Below are 18,489 nucleotides of genomic sequence, written 5' to 3'. Positions count from 1 at the left end.
TTTTCAGTTTTAATTAGTTGAAACTCAAACTTTATAACATAACTCAAAATCAGACAAATTCAGTAAAACATGTTTTTACATGTGCTTCTGGTTGGGGCTTTTTAGCTTAAGTAGGTAATCAAAAATGAAAAAAAAAATAGATAATTTTTTTTGGATTTGCTTCAGTTTCTGTTTTGCTTTGTCACTCAATATTTTTTTTTGTTTCAGTCCTTTCCCTCTTTTTTACCTCTGTTCACAGCCCATCCCGTTCTGTTACCTTCATTTCCCTTCTACTGCTATATGTACATAAAAAATATCTGCACTGCATAAACATTGTCTAGGATATGACTCCAAACTTTTGTTAAAAATCTGTAACTGATGAGGCCAGAAAATCCCAAGAGTAATCAAAAAGATTTCCTTCTACTTCATACCCTCTCAGTTACCAAAACCCACCATTTTTCCTCACGAATAATGAAAACTGTTTACAAAATCCAGGAATACTATTTCAGTTAGTCTTCCCTCTGTGTACATAAGATCTATACATATAAAAATAAATTAATATAAACAGTTTCATATGCAACTATTCAACCAACCCACCTGAAGACTACAGCTGAAGTTCTGAAATACAAATAGTAGAATTTTATGCAAGTACTTCTAATATCTTCCTCTACTAGCCTGGAGAGCTGTGCCATCTTTACAAATCTTTCTTGTGTTATGCAAAGCTTCTTGAGAAAGCACCTACTGTTTGTATCTGGTTCTGTTTTTTATTAATGCCTTTGATCCTGCTTCGATCTTGTTTCAGTCAGTCTCACAGAATGGGAAACCAAAGTTGCATTAAAATCCTTAGCATGTTTCTAAAAGCCATCATTTAATATTTAGGAAAAAGTGAGACTATTAAAAATCTTTTAGCAAGATTTCTATAGAGCTTTGATTGAAAAAGTTAGTTTTTAATTCTTAGATTATCAATATCAATATAATTAATAGAATTAATATGCTAAATCTAGTTAGGCAACACATTTTCTCAATTTAAAATGAATAATAAAATCAAGATCCTGTAGTTCTGTGTCTTTGAATAATCAAAATATGCAGAATGCCTTTAATGTCATTTAGATGAAGGCAACTAACTGGGAAATTACATTTTAGAACATAGCTAACCACATTCCTACAGAATCTAACAAGAAATGTCAGTAACAATAGCCTCATGCCAGCCAAGAGAGCCTGCTCTTTCAAAGGTAATTGTACTCCTCTATCTAACATATAACTCAATAATGTTTGAGTATGAGTGGTAGTTACAAGTCTATAAGATAATACCATTTAGTACTATTCTAATATATATTGTCACAGACCCATATAGTTTACAGACAGGTATTGATCAATCTCAAAACTGATATTTTTTTCTAAGAATTTGTACTGAGAAACTGGATTATTTAACAAGAAATCATCAAACCTATATCATCGACTCCAACTGAAGAGACATAATAAAAGATTAGGAATACTCATTCAAAATGTGCTTGGCCTTGTTCAAGGACTTCTCAATATCAAATGCATGAGAGATTCCTTTGGCCCATGACTGGTTGAGAAGTAAGGATATGCTGATCACCTTGCTAGCAAACAGAACAGTAAAATGTAAGCAGTGCTCATATAGGTCTCTCCTCTCTACCACCACTAATACTTTTCCCCCAAAATCTAATATTAAAATAATTTCCTTGACACATCTATCTCTCTCTTAAATTTGGATTAAATTAGCCAACATTTCATTTCAAAAAAATAAGGGGAAGATGAAGGACAGAGCAAAGTGTTTGCTTTTTTTCTCCTGCAGGAAACAGGATCAAAAACCCCCAACACTCTCTAACACAGTTCATGCCTTGCCAGTCTGTTACTATTCAAACAGTCCTCCAAAAAGCATCACATTTTTTTTCTTCTTCCAGACAATTATTTTCAAGTATTTAATGTTCTTTTGAACTTAAGCCTCATACCTTAGCAAAGAAATCCAACATCTTGGCAGGAAGGAAAAAACATCCTCTCAATGATGTAGGGATTTGATTAAGAGGTCTCAGTCTCTGTTAGAAGTTTGTCTGGAGCCACTGTGGGCCTTCTCTGTGATTTCTAGTATCCAGTTATTTAATTAAACTGATAGATGCCCATAGAAAATATTTTATTAAGGTAGTAAGGGCTTCAGTAACTTTCCAAATAGCTAATTCACGTAGAGAATTTAGAAGTCATTAAAAATTGATAAGCTGTTATCATTCTCTTCCTGGTTCACCTTGAAGATCTGCCCACTCAGAAATTTTCCTTCTTTTTCATACTATGCTTAACTGCATTAAAGTATGAAACTCTACACACAAAAACTGACTACAGTAATTTGGACAGTTTTGACCATTTCTACAAAGCAAACAGAATTTCCACTGCAATGGATGTCCATGCAAACTATCCAGTAGGGGCCTAGACAGTGCCAACAACTTCTAACTCTATTGCAGAGTGACAGCTATAAAGGAATCAAACTGAAAGCTTATACAGAGGTCCAAACTGTTGGCTTTATGGCTGAATGAATTATCAAAACTAATGTTCATAGCCAGTCTGTAAAAAAACTTTAAAGATTTCCTAGACTAGAGGTAATTATTTTTCTTTCTTTATCTCATTCTTTCAATGGTACATAATTATTCTGAGCTGTGGTTTTATATGAACATTTATTTTGTAACAAGATCAAAAATGAGAAAGCAAATATTGGCCTTTAAATGTAAACCAAAGAAACATAGATGTTATTATGTGAATAAAGCTTTTCTCTCTCTCCAGCCCTCTTTAATCAGTTGAGAAATTAATACACTTGAACAAAGACAGGAACACTGATTTATGCTTTGTGCTCCCTAAATCCTGTAAAATATATTATAACGGTTTGTTCTTGACTTTTACAGAAGATCCACCTGACTCATATTCCATATTAACTGCAAAAAACAATTAGTTGGGAAATGAACTCATTATGTCCTATATTACAGGAATTAATTTTTTTAAGGACGGGTGTAGAAGGGGAGCCACCATAACATGAAACACAGTACGGAAACACAACGTGGTTCCTTTATGGTTTGACTGGAAACCCCTCTGAAGGTTATGCACATCCCTATATCTCCATATAAAACACATTTCATCTGAATTGTAATAAATGCAACCACTTCACAGTGATGGAAATACAGACAGGCAACATTCTTATTAACTTCACTGACTGATGTTCCTACCAACTTTATCTATGATTATAACTGTGCATATAAATCTCTTCAGATCAGGAGCTTACACTGCTTCAGAGAGAACTTGAATTGTAATGAATGATTTTTTCATTAAATCAGTGAGCAAAAAGAGCATGTTCCTTTATTGGCAATTATCTGTAACTTAGTAGATAAAAAATATCTACTCACTGGGAAATTTTTACAGTTTTCTGAACAAGTTTAAGTTGTAAGGTTTCTTGTGAGATAAGCAGGACTTGGTACAAACCAGCAATTAGCACTCATAAATTAATGGTAGTCTGTGTGATTGATTTTTTTTGGGTCACAATACAACGATCTTTTTATGTTAGATGACTCCAATATTTCACTAACCTTTCTTAAGTAAATGGAAGATAGTGAGATACTGATTTCTCATCATATCTACACAAATGCCATCAGCAGGCCTTAAAGTTCGCTTTAGACAAACACACAAACAGAAGAAATGTTTCTTGAACAACTAAAAAGGAATATTTAAAACATTCAGCAATAGTCAAAGGCTATAGCATTTTTCACAAAGAAAATTTCACCTTGAGAGCTTTGGGTAAAATTCAGCATTGCTGAACAATTCAGACAGCATTTTAGATTTTTGTCTTAAGTATCCCATTATTCCTGTTTCTGCAAATCTGACAAGATGACAATGAGAAACACCATGTCGATTGGAAAGACCAAGGGGTTTTTTCTACCTAATATGGCAATTTGTTTTAGATAATTATCATATGCCTTCATTATTTATTTTCAGAGTTTGATAAAATGTCATTTACTCCACACCTGATCTGCTCTTATAAAACAGAACCAGCCAAATGACATGAGTATTTACATTAAATAATCACAGACAAACATTTGCTTGGTCATGCTCTTTTTTCTTTCTTTTTTTTTTCTTCCTTTTTACATGACTTTTCATGGCCTATTCCCAGGGCCCAGTCCTGGTGCCACTCAGAAATGCATTTGTGGAAATGTCATATTTGTGTTTTAAGGTTTGAAGCACTGGGCTTCTGAATTGTACTCTACTGGTTTAATACATTTTCTTTCTTTCAACATGGTTGTATTCTAGGAAGAAACTTATCTAATTCCACAATTAATTTCTACCTGCTGTGAGAGTGCACCCTCAGGGTAAATATGATATTTTATATTAACACACTGAAAGCTTCCACTGTGATTGACCTTAAAGACACTCACAAATTAATTACTTTGCTCATCAATATGGCATGGCAGCTAAAAGATTTGAGCAGATACCCAGCCAGTTAACATGCATGCTGCCATCTGCTGAATTTGACAAGGGATTCGTACTACTCTCTCTGAAAGAAAAGCTGTGCTGCTTTCCAAGAAGTATGCTATCAAACTTCTCATACCCAAGTCAAATAATGACTATTCATGTTCTCTAAAAGAACTGGTAGTGTCTCATGGGGTTTTTCACCCCTGAGTTTAAAACTAAAAAGACTACCTCAGCAAATTCATTCAAACTTTGGGATTGAGTCCACTGCTTAACAGCTGAAGCTGGGTTATATTTTAAAATATCATTAGATTTAAATGAGCCCTCAAGCAGTGCAGATGTGAGAAAGGAATTTCACAATCGATGTACCTCAGTACTACTCTGATTTAAAATGCTGTCGTCTGGCTTGGGACAAAAAAAATGGTAATAATGTGTAAGCTGAAGTTCCTGTAAAACAATGGTCAGGGGCCAGCACAGAGAAGCAATTTTTTAAAATAGTTAATTATGAGAGAGTTTGACACCATTCATACAAAGACTACAGCTAGCTTCTGAAAAAAAGCAGAGGTGTTCCAAAAACATACACATTTTCAACTTGTACAGTACTGTTCCTGTAATTAAAATTAATATGAAACTGATCTACATAGCAATATATAAATTTATATATACATATAAAACTGTATAATATACATCATACTGGTCAAAAAGTCCATACTGATGGGAAATGCAGCACCTATACTTTCTCAGATATGCTGAGGAATAAGACAGGTGGCTGGCTCCAAGTCCTGCTCACAGCAGGAGAGACAAGGCAGTTGTGCAGATCACCACCCTTCACACTGTTCCAGGATAATTCAGGCTGGAGGAGACCTCAGGAGGTCTCCAGCCCAAACTGCTGCTCAAAGCAGGGTCAGCTGTGAAGTCAGACTTCAAAGTTACTCAAAGTTTTATTCAATCTGGTCTAGGAAACCTCCTCGAATGCAGATGGTATGGCCTTGCTGGGCAACCTGCTCCACTGCTTGGCTGAATAGTGAAAAAGAGCTTCCTTATGCCTTAAAATGTGAGGTATTTATATAGTTTTTATGCTTCCTGAATATTAAATATTGTAGGTATTACTCACTTTTTAGACACACTGGTTATAAACAATGGGTTGTTTTATAAAAGATAAAATTACTGGAATGGAAACCACAGAGTGAGGGAGAAACATGACATTTTGCTCCAAAGCACAGCTTTATTACAATTATTTTTTATTGATTATTTAATACAGTTATTCACTCTAAAATTTAAGAATGGGTTGATATCTTACAGAAAATTGAATAAAATCTTTATAAACTTTCTTCTCTAAAGAAGAGATCCTATGTTTACTTTGACCAAGTATCATAGTCAGAGGTATGAGTGGAACTGGAATGAATGGAATCATTGTATCTGTCCTTCTGTGGCTGCTGAGCAACAGGATAGGAGGAAAATCGAAACTACGTAAGAGCCAACTCTCAAGAATTTGGGGTAACACTGGGCAAATGGAATAGGATAAAAAAAGGGATAATATGTCCCACATGCAAGTTATAGATTCCTAAATCTGATACTGTAATGAGAAAATTGAAAACAAATGACACTGAATGCTGAGGAATGCAGGAATGCAAACCAGCTCAGAAGTAACTGAGCTGTTCAGCACAACTCTTCATTAGCTCACTGCACTGCTTGGAGACCTGGATGGAGCCACCTTCCTAAAGTAATTCTCTTCCCAACATTTACCTCCTGAAAAGCTGCCTACCTACTTCAACTGATCTCAGAGAGCACACTGAGAGGCTCCTTCCACTGCACCCACACCAGTATTCAAAATCTAATCCTAAAGAAGCACCCAGGGGATTCCAGTCAGCATCATCTTGAGAAATTATTTTTTTTTTCCAAGTTAATTATATTCTAACATCTACCAGGAATTAAAATATCAAATATGTGTCAACTTACAAAAAGCACCCTAACAGTGCCTGAGTTTCTGCCATCAGTTATAACAATCCCTTGGCTATATGGAACATAATCATGAATATTGTAATAGTACCACAAATAGCACCACACTGTAGGTTCTTTTAAAAAATGAAACTTATTTTAAAAATCAAAGCAATGAACAACTGTATTACAGAAAACACCCACCTCTTAAGCCCGTTTGTGAGAAATTCTTAATTTCCATTCTCCATTCCAGCAGAAATTTCTGCACCCAAGAAATATTCTTCATACACTGATTCTTCATTTGGGGAAAAATATCAGGTATGATGGTTAATTCAAAACCTTAAAATAAAACAGAACACAAAGTCCATCAGAATGTTTGCACCATCATTTGTAATCATGACCTAATCTTTCCCTTAATACTTAATGCACCCTTGAATGATTATGACAAAGACTGGTGCTGCAACTGAACTTTTAGTAGCAATTCTTTATTATTATTTCATTACTTCGAGATCCAGTCTGGCAAGACAAGGAGTCCCAGGAACTCAATTCAAAAGTTTTCAGATGTCACCTGCTACAAACAAAGACTGCCTTTTCACAGATGCACATGTGACGTATCCTTTTTCATAACTCCCATTGTGGTATTTTCTGGGGTCCCCTGTGCCAGGAAGGAATGAATCTGACTCCATGTTCTTTGAAGGCTAATTTATTATTTTATGTACTTATATTATATTAAAGAATGCTATACTAAACTATACTCAAGAATAGAGAAAGGATACTTAAGAAGATTTAAGAAGATACTAATAAAAAACCTGTGACTCTACAAAGTCCTGACACAGCCGGATGGTGATTGGTCACCAAGTAAAAACAATTCACATGAAACCAATCAAACAACCACCTGTTAGATAAACAATCTCCAACCACATTCCAAGGCAGCAAAACATGGGAGAAGCAATCAGGTAAGTATTGTTTTCATTGTTCTCTGATGCTTCTCAGCTACCCAGGAGAAGAAATCCCGGCAAAGGGATTTTTCCAGAAAACATGACAGTGACACCCCTCACTACTTTCCAGCTGCCAAACTCAGATTGCAGAACTTCAAACTTATTTATGTGTAATTTGGTACATACAGCCAATTTATCAGCTTTGCTTTCCGTGCACCAGAGTGAACAAGTCTGTGCCTTCCTCAACTGCCAGCAACAGATCTTGCAATGTGCTGTGAAGGAAAGCTGCTGTAACTTCACATCCCTCCCCAGCCAGACAAGCTGCACTCACAGCGTGCCTCCACTCTGCCAACACTCTGGCCCTTGATGCCTGCAGGAAAGCTTTTGGTGTCTCTTTTCTTCTCTCTCACAATCATGTATTTCACACTGACTGCAGCAGTCAGTCTCCAAACAAAGCCCTCAAGAAGAAATGTCATTCACATAGAATTTCATAGGTTTTTAAGGATGATTAAAAGTTTGCTAGAGAGAGATCTTCACAATCAGGTATTCCCTTGCCACTTCAGGGCGTATGGCAGAAATAAAAACTTCTCATGAGAACTTGAATTTTGTTTAATTTTCAGATAAACTTTAACAAACAGAATTATTTCAGGTAATAATTGCTAATGATTCTCACCAGTCTTCAGACAGTCTTTTCTGTCAAAAAAAAAATACTTGTCAGATTGCTAGAGGGTAGAAGAACAAGTCTATTACATATTTTCATTTTCTTCTGAATGGATTATAAAAATCAGGAAGAAAAGAATTGGGTCATTTTATGCTATCCTTGTGAAACATATTTTGGTACCTTTTCATATATCAAATAAATTATTAGTTTGTAACACATAAAATATCCAAGAAGTTCAGGAGTTCTGAAGGCTTGTGTTTTTAGGGGAACTACTGGTTTTATTTCTCAACTCTTCAATATTTTACTGATTTCAAAGACAGATATTCCAAGCATCATCAGGAAGTGGAAAAACATACTGTATCACTGAAGCTCCTTAAAAACTTTGCATTCTATGATTAGTTTAATAGCTCATAGGCTTTGCCAACTTTATCTGTGATAAACTGAGAAAAAAAGGAGAAAAGCTAGTAAAAAAGTAAAGCTAGGAAAAATTAGAGAACTAGTCACTGAGGTGCTCTAGAAGATATTTAAACACCTTCAGTCTTGCCTTTGTGGTTTTGAATCTTTTTTTCATATGAAATTGTTTCTGCTGAAAGCACCATCCACTTTATCCTTTGGACAACCTGAGGTTTTCAGTACATTGGTACCATTACTTTATATTAAATTCATACAAATACATGTGGCTGTCCCCTTTTACATGTTTTAGTGCCATTTAATAGAAAACAGGGCTTTTACATATTTTCTACAGGAGGGTTAAAAAAAAAACTCATCTCCTTTTTGTATCTTTTATATTTTCCTTGTAGAAGATAATTCAAAGGCAGCTGTATCAGAGGGGAATCTCTTTCCACTGTTGACCCTGGAATGTCAATGAAAGCTCATTCATAATTTTCTTTCCATGCCATAAGGAAACATAATTTGCAGACCTACCTTCCAAGGAAATTAAAGACTGTATCTCTGTAAAAGATTCTGCGGATGAAAATGGGGTGTCTAAGACATCTTAGCATAAAATATACATTTTAATTCACTCAAAAAACAAAATCTAGTTATTGTAATCCTAGAAGCAATTCAAAAATCTACTAAAACACTGGGAATTACAGGAAAAGTCAGCATTTTGATCTGGAAACATTATGCCAAGGATGTGCAATCTTTTCAGATAGCCTGTAAGCACAAAGCTCTGTTTGTCTTTTAGCAGTGGTCTTAGCTGCTCAAGGCAAACGACACAAATCTTGTAGACTTGGAGACAGTTAGAAAATCATGTTCTGTTCACACTTATCCTAACACCCTCCCAAATTTGGGGTTTTGTTTCATCTGGATTTTGGTATTTTAACACTCAAGTTTTGCTTCTTTAAGGATATTTTTAGCCCACTTTTCCCTTAGTTAAGATTATATAGCACCTAAAAAAAAAAAAAAAGGCACAAGTGTTGGCCTTTCTGTACAGGATGCTTTAAAAGCGCACATTGAACCCCCCAGACAATCTAGTTAAGACTAAAAAATTTCCAACTGAAAAGCTACAGTAGATGTTTACCACACAAAGCTGAAAAATACATTTATAATAATCTTAACTGTGTCATAAATAAGATTACCCTGACCACAGGTCTTGAGCTTGAGTCTTCTAAGGGAAAATACTTGAACCATTAGGATGCTTCACCTATGTTAACACGATAGTACTTGTATTTTACACGTGGGCCATGCTCAGCACACGGCTGAGGAAGCCAAATCCCTGTAGTGTGAAACTGACCTGTGAAAGTGTCCTTAGAAACTGATCTTTGAAAGTGTCCTGAGAAACTGACCTGTGAACCTGACCTGCACAGGCGACAGCAGCCAAGCCAGAGCCCTGGCTGGCAAAACAGCGCTGTCTTGACTGCAAAGATGCTGGCTGATGTAGGGAAAAGGAAACTCCTGACTGCCCTCGGGCAGGCTTTCAAGGGTTCCCCTCAGCAAATGACCTCCACCCACCCGCCTGCACCTGCACAGGCTTCAGCCCACCTCAGCTCACAGACCAAACCAAGGAGCCACGACGGTCCTTAGCTGCCCGTGGGCCAGCTAGAAAGCATGGCTGGCTTTACCCTCACCAGAGCTCAGTCAAGCCCTGACTTAACTTTCTAGACGGAGATGCGAAAGGGATTCCCCTGAGGAAAAGCCTCTTCCCGCAGCTCCCCCCATCAACCCACCCTTGCCATGGTGCCAGGCGCTCCTTTCGGGACAGCGGCTCCTCCCCGCCTACAGCTGCGCTCCACAGAGGCGCGGGCCTCCGCTGGCCACTAGCGGGGGGATAACCGGGAGTGGGCTCGGCGGGGCCGCCCTCCCGGGGGCACCGGGCCGCCCTCAGGGGGGCTCGGCGGGGCCGCCCCGCCTCACGGGGGCACCGCGCCCCCCAGCGGCCCGGCCACGCCTCCCCTCACGCGCGGCCGCTGCCCGGAGCCCCCGCACCGCCCGCGCCCCCCGCCCGCGCGCCCTCCCGCCGGCGCTGATGTCACATCCGCCGCCCGCGCCCGCCCGTCCAGCCGCGCCGGCTCCGCCGTCTCCCGGCCCAAAGTTTTGCGGTGGGCTGGCCGGGGGGAGGGGAGGGGCGGGGTGGGACGGGGCCGCGGAGCCGCTCCGCCAGCTCGGGCAGCGCCGTCCTCGCCCGCCCTCCCCGCGCCGAGGCTGCCCACGGAATGAGCGTCCCCGGGGCGGCTGCCGCTGCCGCCTCCACTCGGGCTCCGGCGGGCGAGCAGAGAGCGCGGCTGCCGGCGCGATCGCTGCGGCGGGAGCGGAGTGAATGACCGAGAGGAGCGGCGCGGAGAGGCAGCCCCGGGATCAGGATGCGGGCGCCCGCCGGCATCCTCAACCTCCTGCTGCTGTCCTTGCTGGCCGGCCTCGATCCCTCCAAGGTAGGAGCCGGCCGGGCGGCAAGTTCGCAGCGGCGGAGCCTGCCGCGCACGGAGTCCGCGGGAGCGGCCGATGCTCCGGGTGGCTCCGGGGAGAGGCGGGGGGTGTCCTTGGCTGTCCGAGCGGCCAGGAGGGAGAGGAGAGCCCCGGCCTCGGTTCCCGGCCCGGGCGCGGTGCGGACGCCGTGCAGCGGGGCCCAGGGCCGGGCGCGCAGGGCAGGGTACCCCCGCAGCCGCAGCCGCCCTTGGCCCCTGGCACAGCCCTCGCCGGCAGGAGCTGAGCTGTGCCCGCAGGAGCCGAGCTGTGCCCGCCGCAGGGGCACGGACCGCGCTGCCGTGCCCGGTAGCTGTCCAAGGCCGGTCGCTGTCCAGCGCAATCCAGCGGCGATCCATCCCGCTCCAGGCAGGGAGGCGTTCATAGCGCTGGGTGACTGCACCAGTTCTGGGGAAGCAGCGAGGCGCTGGAAGCGGGAATCAGCAGCCTCCGACTGGAAATAAATTTGTTTAGAGTGAAACTGGAGGCGTCACGTGAAGACGCTGAATTTAGTACTACAGCCACGCTTCGGGCTGCTGCAGTTCTGTTATTTACAAATGTGTTCAAGTCACCAAGAGATCGCGGCTGAAATTGAAATAATGATAAAAGTAAACAATTGATTTTAGCCGTGCAGCCTGGCTGGTGAAGGAGATTTCAGATTAAGTCGTTTAGAAAACCAGAATTGCACTCTGCCACTTAGAAGCAGTAATGACTGAAAGCCCCCAGGTCTGCAGATGTCCGTAATGCTGTATTTTATACATGTAGAACTTGTCTCATTTGTCGGCATACAGTCTTGTAACTGTGATATTATAAAAACGTGAGAAAGAGAAAATGTGACAAGAGGAAACATTGCTATAGTATTGCAGTCCATTACCAGCAGCACTCCGTGCCATGTTGCCACGATTTACATTGCATAGTGGTGAATGTCATATTAATGGTAGCAGTTAGGTACCTGACAATGGTGTGAGGCAATGCTCAGCTCTTCTGGCAGGTTTTCCATTTGAAATAAATATATTAATCTGTACATATACAATATGTACTGAATGTCCAACAACATGGAAGGGATGCTCCTCTTTGAAAACAAAAACAGAACCTAAAAAGAAATTCAGTGGAAATCTGATTTACAGCTGCAGTATTCTGACTGCTTTTCAATCAGTAAGATATAGTGACAACTAAAAAAAGCAGGAGGTGATAGAGGATTAATAACATTAACTAAGAAATTAGTTCTATCAGCTCTATTAAATAAAAGCTGTTTGGAAGTCAGGTATTGCCTGTAAGGAGACTCATCAGGCACTGCACACACGGGAGTTTCACATCTGTATGAACAGCAGCACATGGTCTCATCATAACTACAGGTTTCCACACACCCATTTTCTTTATTTTTCTGTTTTCTGTTGCATTTAAGCAAGATCTACTAAAGAGACTGCATTAAAGTAGGAAAAGCAAATTTATATCCTTCTATGTCCACAGAAGAGTAAAACCACTAATGAAGTGAACAGATCTGGCAGAGCAATTCTTTTTAGTTCAGACCCCAAAATAACACTGGGAAAAAATGTTCCATTTTCTGTCTCTGTCACCATCCAGCACTGAAAAACAGGATGAGGCACTGGAATGAAATGGCACAAATGAACTTTGGAAACTGTGCTTCCAGCCCTTTTTGCTGTGCCATGCTGTGCAAAGGGCATGAAAATGGCCTTTTATTCATCACTCTCTGTGACATTTTCAGAGATATTCAGATGTTCTTTCCAGGCTCTTTTGACTTTGTCAAGGGTCAGGAATAAAAAAGCTCAAAAGTCCTTAAGATTACATAAAAATTGGAAGTCTGGTTTTTTATCAGAGCTAATTGGGTTTTCAAAAAATAAAAAAACTGAGATCAAGTAGATCTACACCACATTAAACATAAGAAGGTGTCACATAGCAAACAATTTTGTTGACTATTAACAATATATTTCATACTTCTATGGAAAATTATGTATGTAAAATTTTAACAACATTTTTCTAGCAGAAAAGTACAAGCTCTGACTGAACACACTTCAGAAATGGAACTAGTGCTCAGTTATTTATCTTGCTTTATGCTAAATTGAAGTAAAATAATAATTTTCTGCCCTGCGGTTTGGAAAGCAAATCTATGATTTGTAAGAAACAAGGGTATGGTAAATTCTTTCTTTTCCAGAAAGAATTGTGCAGGATGCTCATGCCTAGAAAGACAACTTTCTACATGCCCTTGACACTCACAAACTGCTTATCTTATACAGAGATGAATCACAACAGTTATTTCTGGTATGCACAATACATTTCTAGTCATGTCCCACATAATTTTCAGGTTTTATTGATGAACTATTTTAAAATAATGCCTTGTGGGGTAAAAAAAAAATCTTTAATTTAGTACCAGGCTGTCACTGAGTTAAGACTGCTGTCTCCAGGCACTCTTGTTATGACAGTGATATTGTGCTGAACTTACTCTGTTATTTACTGATAGTAACGTGTTTAAGTATCGCCATCTTATGGTAAAATATGTAACAAAAATTTATAGATTGTTTATTTCCCAGTCTCTGAAACATTAAGATTTTATTTCGACCATTGTAATTTATTGTCCATGCTCTTGAATTCTTTCTTTTAAACTTGATATAAAATATTGATCACCTTTAGAAATTCTTCTTTAACAACTGGAAGGCAGCTCACTAATGATAAATTTTAACACAGTGCTAATTACTGAATTTCAATTTAAGATACTTATTAACCGTTAATGTTTGTTGACTTTATTCTATTCTTTCTCTGTATTTACATAGGAAATTTTTTTAAATTATCAATGATAATATATTTCATTAAAGATTTATTTCCAGCAGGGTAGCTAGACATTCAGCAGAAAGTCACCTACAGTGAAAGGATTTGGATAGAAAAATCTTCCTTTCTCCTACTCATAAGTGCAGTATCTTGAAAGAAGGAAGTATCCATAGGATACTAGGAAATTTCTAAGAGTTACTGCTAGATGGCATCTCTGTGCTGCTTTTCTGCACCTGGAGTTTTCTGTAATGACCTTCATAGTATGTAAAGTGGACTTCTTTTATAAGGGTTGCTTTGCTCACCATCATTTGATAATCACAGTGCTGTGACCAAGTAAGCGTTTTGTAGTGTGATAAAGCTGCTCCACATAGAAATCAAGCTCAGCATTTTTTGAAGTCTAGATGGCATTTTGTAAGTTTAGTTTTATTAATCTAAATAGATCTGATAAATATGTTCATGTTTCAGTGCAGTTAATGACCTTTAGGCCTTTAATGGCTTTATATCCTAAATCTCTTTATTTCCCATTGTTTGAATTTTGCAAAAAAATATTTCAGAAAATGACTGCCAAATATAATTCCAGACAGAAACTAAGTACAGTATTATAAAGGACAGTTACAGAAAGGAACTGTGATTTATATTCATTGCATGGGATAATAGGATGGTTGGGAATATTAACATTAAAAAACAAAAGCTGGTTTGAAATCAGGCATCTGTTTTTGAATGCTTAAACTTTGCATCCTTGGAATGGCTGTGTTTCTAGATTTTAAAAACCTATAATTTTCACACATAATCAGACTATACAAATAGCCACTAAAATCTTTATTTTTCCTGGATTTCAAGAACTTATCAGTAGAAGGAGTGCACTGCTTTAGTGCTGGTTAGCAATACAAATTAATTTATCCCCATTGCAAGAATTTACAAGAACACCATGTACAGCAAAGGGTTACCACAATAAACAATTTTACTGAAAATATGACTCATAGGAGTATAATACACTGCTAAATTAAATCTTGTTACCTACTTGGAAATTAATTTACTTTGTTTCCTACAGTATTAGTAGTTAGTCAGCATGAAAATCATTCATATTTATTTAACCTCCAAGGTTTAAGAGTGCTCTAAATCATTAATTGCTGACTGTGGTCAAGTCTCACTTGGTGTCTGCTCTCCCATTTTTGAGGAACCTGACTAGACAGCCATTGAAGAACATCCTATTGCTATCAATATGCCCTGGGCTCTCTTGCCAGGTGTCATTCCAGACAGCTGTTCACTACATCATTTTAAGTAACATATTTTAAGCAAAAGCATGAGAGAGTGGCATCTGACATCTGCATGAGTGCTATCTCCCCTGTTGTTATCAGATACCACGTGGTCTTTAAGGGCTTTTAAAAAACTGTTGATGGGAAGAGATCTTTTTTTTTCCCTCTGGTAAAAACCAATTCCTCTGCTGCTCATGGCTATTATGACTTTTACTCATTTGAATGCACTCAAAACCACTATATGTGGTTTTATATATGTTATACAAATTCTCAAATGTACTTGTATATGTATACATATACACAGACACACATATCCTCACAGGAAACAATTATTTTTCCAGGAGAGGAATATTGCCTTCAGGTAACCAGGCTTCCACCTTTCTTCTATGTTTGGCCAAGTCATGAGGCAGTGAAACAGAATCAATTCACTAAGTCTGCAAAGAGGAAAAAGCTGAAGAGAAGACAACCATCAGAAACAAGAAATGCAGTACTGAAGCTATTAAAACAACATCAGCTCTAAAAATGGTGTTTCTAGTTGGCTGCAGATTTAATACAGCTGTATTAAAATTGCAAGCTCAAATGTGTGAAATTCATAAGAGACCTATTAAGAAATGAACAGGGAGTCTTCAGAGAAGCCCCAGTCTGGGGCACTGAAATCCCCTTTTTCAAAACTGCAGTATGACAGAAATGGTTCAGGGCATCACTAAGGCATTCTCAGTGAATCTTGACTGAAAGCCGGGGAAATTCAAAAGGGCTCTGTAAATCTTTGCAGCAGAAGTGTGGGACAAGTCCTGTCAAGGATCATCTTCAACAAGAACAGCAATCTATCCTACTGCTTCACTCCACAAGGAAGTAGATTTCTTGTTTAGGACCAACCTAGAGAAAGCAAGGACTTTGTGTTCCTGGGTTTGAGTACAGAACTCTTTTCATGAGTGAGAATTCAGAAACAGTGAGAAAGTAACCTTACTTCCAGAATTTCAGAACTTCTTGGATAATTTATATACTGAAAGGTTCATGATGGAATACTTTCCTTTCATACTATGCTATGCTGCCTTCAGCATCACGACAGAGCTTTGCACATCAGAAAAGCTAAAGAAGCAACCAGGTATATTTTTCATAATTCAGTAAACAATCTTAAATTGGAATTTGAGTTATAGTGAAAAGTAGGTTGAATACCATGCCTATGGATTAGCATTTTGTGAACTCCTACCCAGCTGCTTCTGCAGCTATGTCTTTTCACAAGAAAGAAAAACATTTTATGTAATTACTCATAAAATATGCAGTCCTCTTTATTTAAACATTTTTTTTCCTCAGGAGGAATTAAAGAAACTTTAATATTCTGACCTCTTCTGAGCCTTTTTCAGACTTTTAAATCACTTAAGTAACTAACCTAAAGCAGCCCTAGATAACACAAATTCAATGTTTTTCATCCTGCATTCCCCTGAAGAACAGTCATCTGTCTGCTGCACTGCCTTCTAACCAAACAAATCCTTGTGTCTGTTATTTAATGATTCTGTTTACTTATTTCTCTGAAAGGCATATATCAGTCAGCATAGCAACAGCCTAAGCAAATTCTGAAAGCAAGTAGCCCTCTTCACTGCTATGGTTTTGGGAAATGGTGTTTGCACACTCCTCAACCCATAAGGGGGCAACCAGAACAACTGAAAAAACTAACTCCAGTCTGAGTGAGAACTGAATGAACTCTCTTATTAAGTGCCATTCATAATATGGTGAATACTATTCTTAAATTATTGGAGCACATTATTAAAAGATAGTTTATAGAGAATTTTCATGGATTTCCTTTCTTAGAACCACCTTAGCTAGAGGAATATACTTCAGAATGTGTTTGTGTGTCCCTTTGAAGGAGACAACTAAGCACATTAGTAGTTTTTCATGTATGAAATTGTAAATGCTATTTGAGTTTGGATTTCAGATTTAAAATCAGATTTACATAAATATGAGCTTCATTTAGAAGTATTTAGAATACATTAATATTGTGATGACAGCAAAAATTATTGGTCTGAGATCTTATAAACACAAACCTATCACATCCTTCCTTACTCATATTAAATGTGATTGTTCAGTCTCAGCCTCCCTACGACAATTAGGTTTTCGTATTCTTTTTGTATAACCTCCTACATATTATCCAAACTACTCTACCCTCTTATAATAAGACTCTTTATTTTCAATATATATGTTTTTCCCAAGAAAATTCGTAGAAGGCAGTGTAGTTGTAACAAACTATTGCACTGATTAACCATCAGTACACAGAGTACATGATGGAGCAAAGAATGTAGATCCAGTCCTGAAACCTTGTGTGATGGGTTTGCATTTATAATGAGATCTCAGATCAACATTGTTTGCTGTCATCACAGGTGTTTCTGGGCACCTGCACAAACAATATAGAGATGCATGTCAGGCAGAGTAGCCTAAATACAAAGATTGCCACTGACCTGTTTTCCATCTGATCCCTGAATACATTTACAATTATCAAAACACTAAAAACATACATGTTAACAATCTCCTATGAAAATCAGCTTTAGCCACAAGCAAAGAGGATGATCTCCTGCATTTCTAACTTTTTAAAGCCTCAAGTTCACTTCTGATTCTTTAACCTAGAGGCTAATCCTACTGCCACCTCTGCCTGCTACATAACATGCAGGAATTCACTGACTTCTGGATACCTCCTCATTCTCCAACAAAAATTTTGCAAGGGCTCTTGCTTTTCTTTATGATTAATATGTTGATATTAAAATAACATAGACTTTACTGTTCAACAAGCTTAATAGTATGTACATATAGTAACATGTGCAATTAAATTAGATATGCAAAAATGTAGCTGGAAAGGCAAATGAGTAAACTGGAAGCTATATTCCATCTTATGTCATACAAAACTTTGAGTTTTCAGTCTTACAGAAATCTCCTGGCCCTGAAAAATATGCTGAAACCAGTGTATGCAAAGAATAAGACAAGTTCCTCTAAGGTAGGACCACATGTAAATAGTAGGAATGGCTATGTCTTTACCCTTCTACTGAACTTTCATTTAAAACCCTTGAAGTTACATATGCACTACATAATCCTATGTTCTTTGATGTAACAGGTTCACTTATGACATCAAAAATCTGTCAGCTGTGGCTCATGCAAGGTTAAATAGCTGATTTGCATTCTACTCCTTTTCAAGAGAAATTTTATAAAAATAGTTTTTAATGACCTTCTGCTATACTAGTTCTGCAGACACTGCTAAAATAAATACTTCCATATTAGCAGATGATACAGATATATATTTCTACTTTGTTTCCTTTTCATTCATCTTGCTGTGATCAGCAGTCTGTCCAGCACAATTCAAGAAGCTCAGATTCCCGTGCTTTTTTTTTTTTTGTCTGATTTTTGCCCTCTGGACTTGCTTTCTCATAAAGCCACATACATCTGCTGTGAATATCCTCGCTGTGGTGATAGAGTAAAATAAGTGTATCCAAAGTTCTGTGTACTGGCCTTGGATGTACATATGGTGCCCTGCTTTAAATGTTTGCTCTTATCCTTATCTGGAGTGGATGTTGCTGTTACCATT

At 38.5% G+C, this 18,489-nt stretch overlaps 1 protein-coding gene and 1 long non-coding RNA gene across 2 annotated transcripts in view; one reads left to right on the top strand and one right to left on the bottom strand.

The window, feature by feature from the left end:
• Window positions 1-10,254, bottom strand: part of LOC136560350 (uncharacterized) — a 160,254-nt gene extending 150,000 nt beyond the window's left edge. The window contains exons 1-2 of the long non-coding RNA XR_010784126.1: window positions 10,149-10,254; window positions 6,586-6,720 (exon numbers count right to left, since the gene is read on the bottom strand). This is a non-coding gene — a long non-coding RNA (uncharacterized lncRNA). The remainder of the gene's footprint in view (window positions 1-6,585; window positions 6,721-10,148) is intronic.
• Window positions 10,255-10,602: 348 nt separating this feature from the next.
• The window catches only part of OLFM3 (olfactomedin 3), a 47,154-nt gene continuing 39,267 nt past the window's right edge, over window positions 10,603-18,489 (top strand). Inside the window, exon 1 of the mRNA XM_066555572.1 lies at window positions 10,603-10,850. Within this exon, the coding sequence (XP_066411669.1) occupies window positions 10,782-10,850 (69 nt within the window). The 5' untranslated portion in view covers window positions 10,603-10,781. The remainder of the gene's footprint in view (window positions 10,851-18,489) is intronic.

The sequence above is a fragment of the Molothrus aeneus genome, chromosome 9, assembly GCF_037042795.1.
Source record: "Molothrus aeneus isolate 106 chromosome 9, BPBGC_Maene_1.0, whole genome shotgun sequence".
Classification (NCBI taxonomy): Eukaryota; Metazoa; Chordata; class Aves; order Passeriformes; family Icteridae; genus Molothrus; species Molothrus aeneus.
The sequence above is the reverse complement of the archived record's forward strand: the minus strand, read 5'-3'. Positions and strand labels throughout refer to the sequence as shown.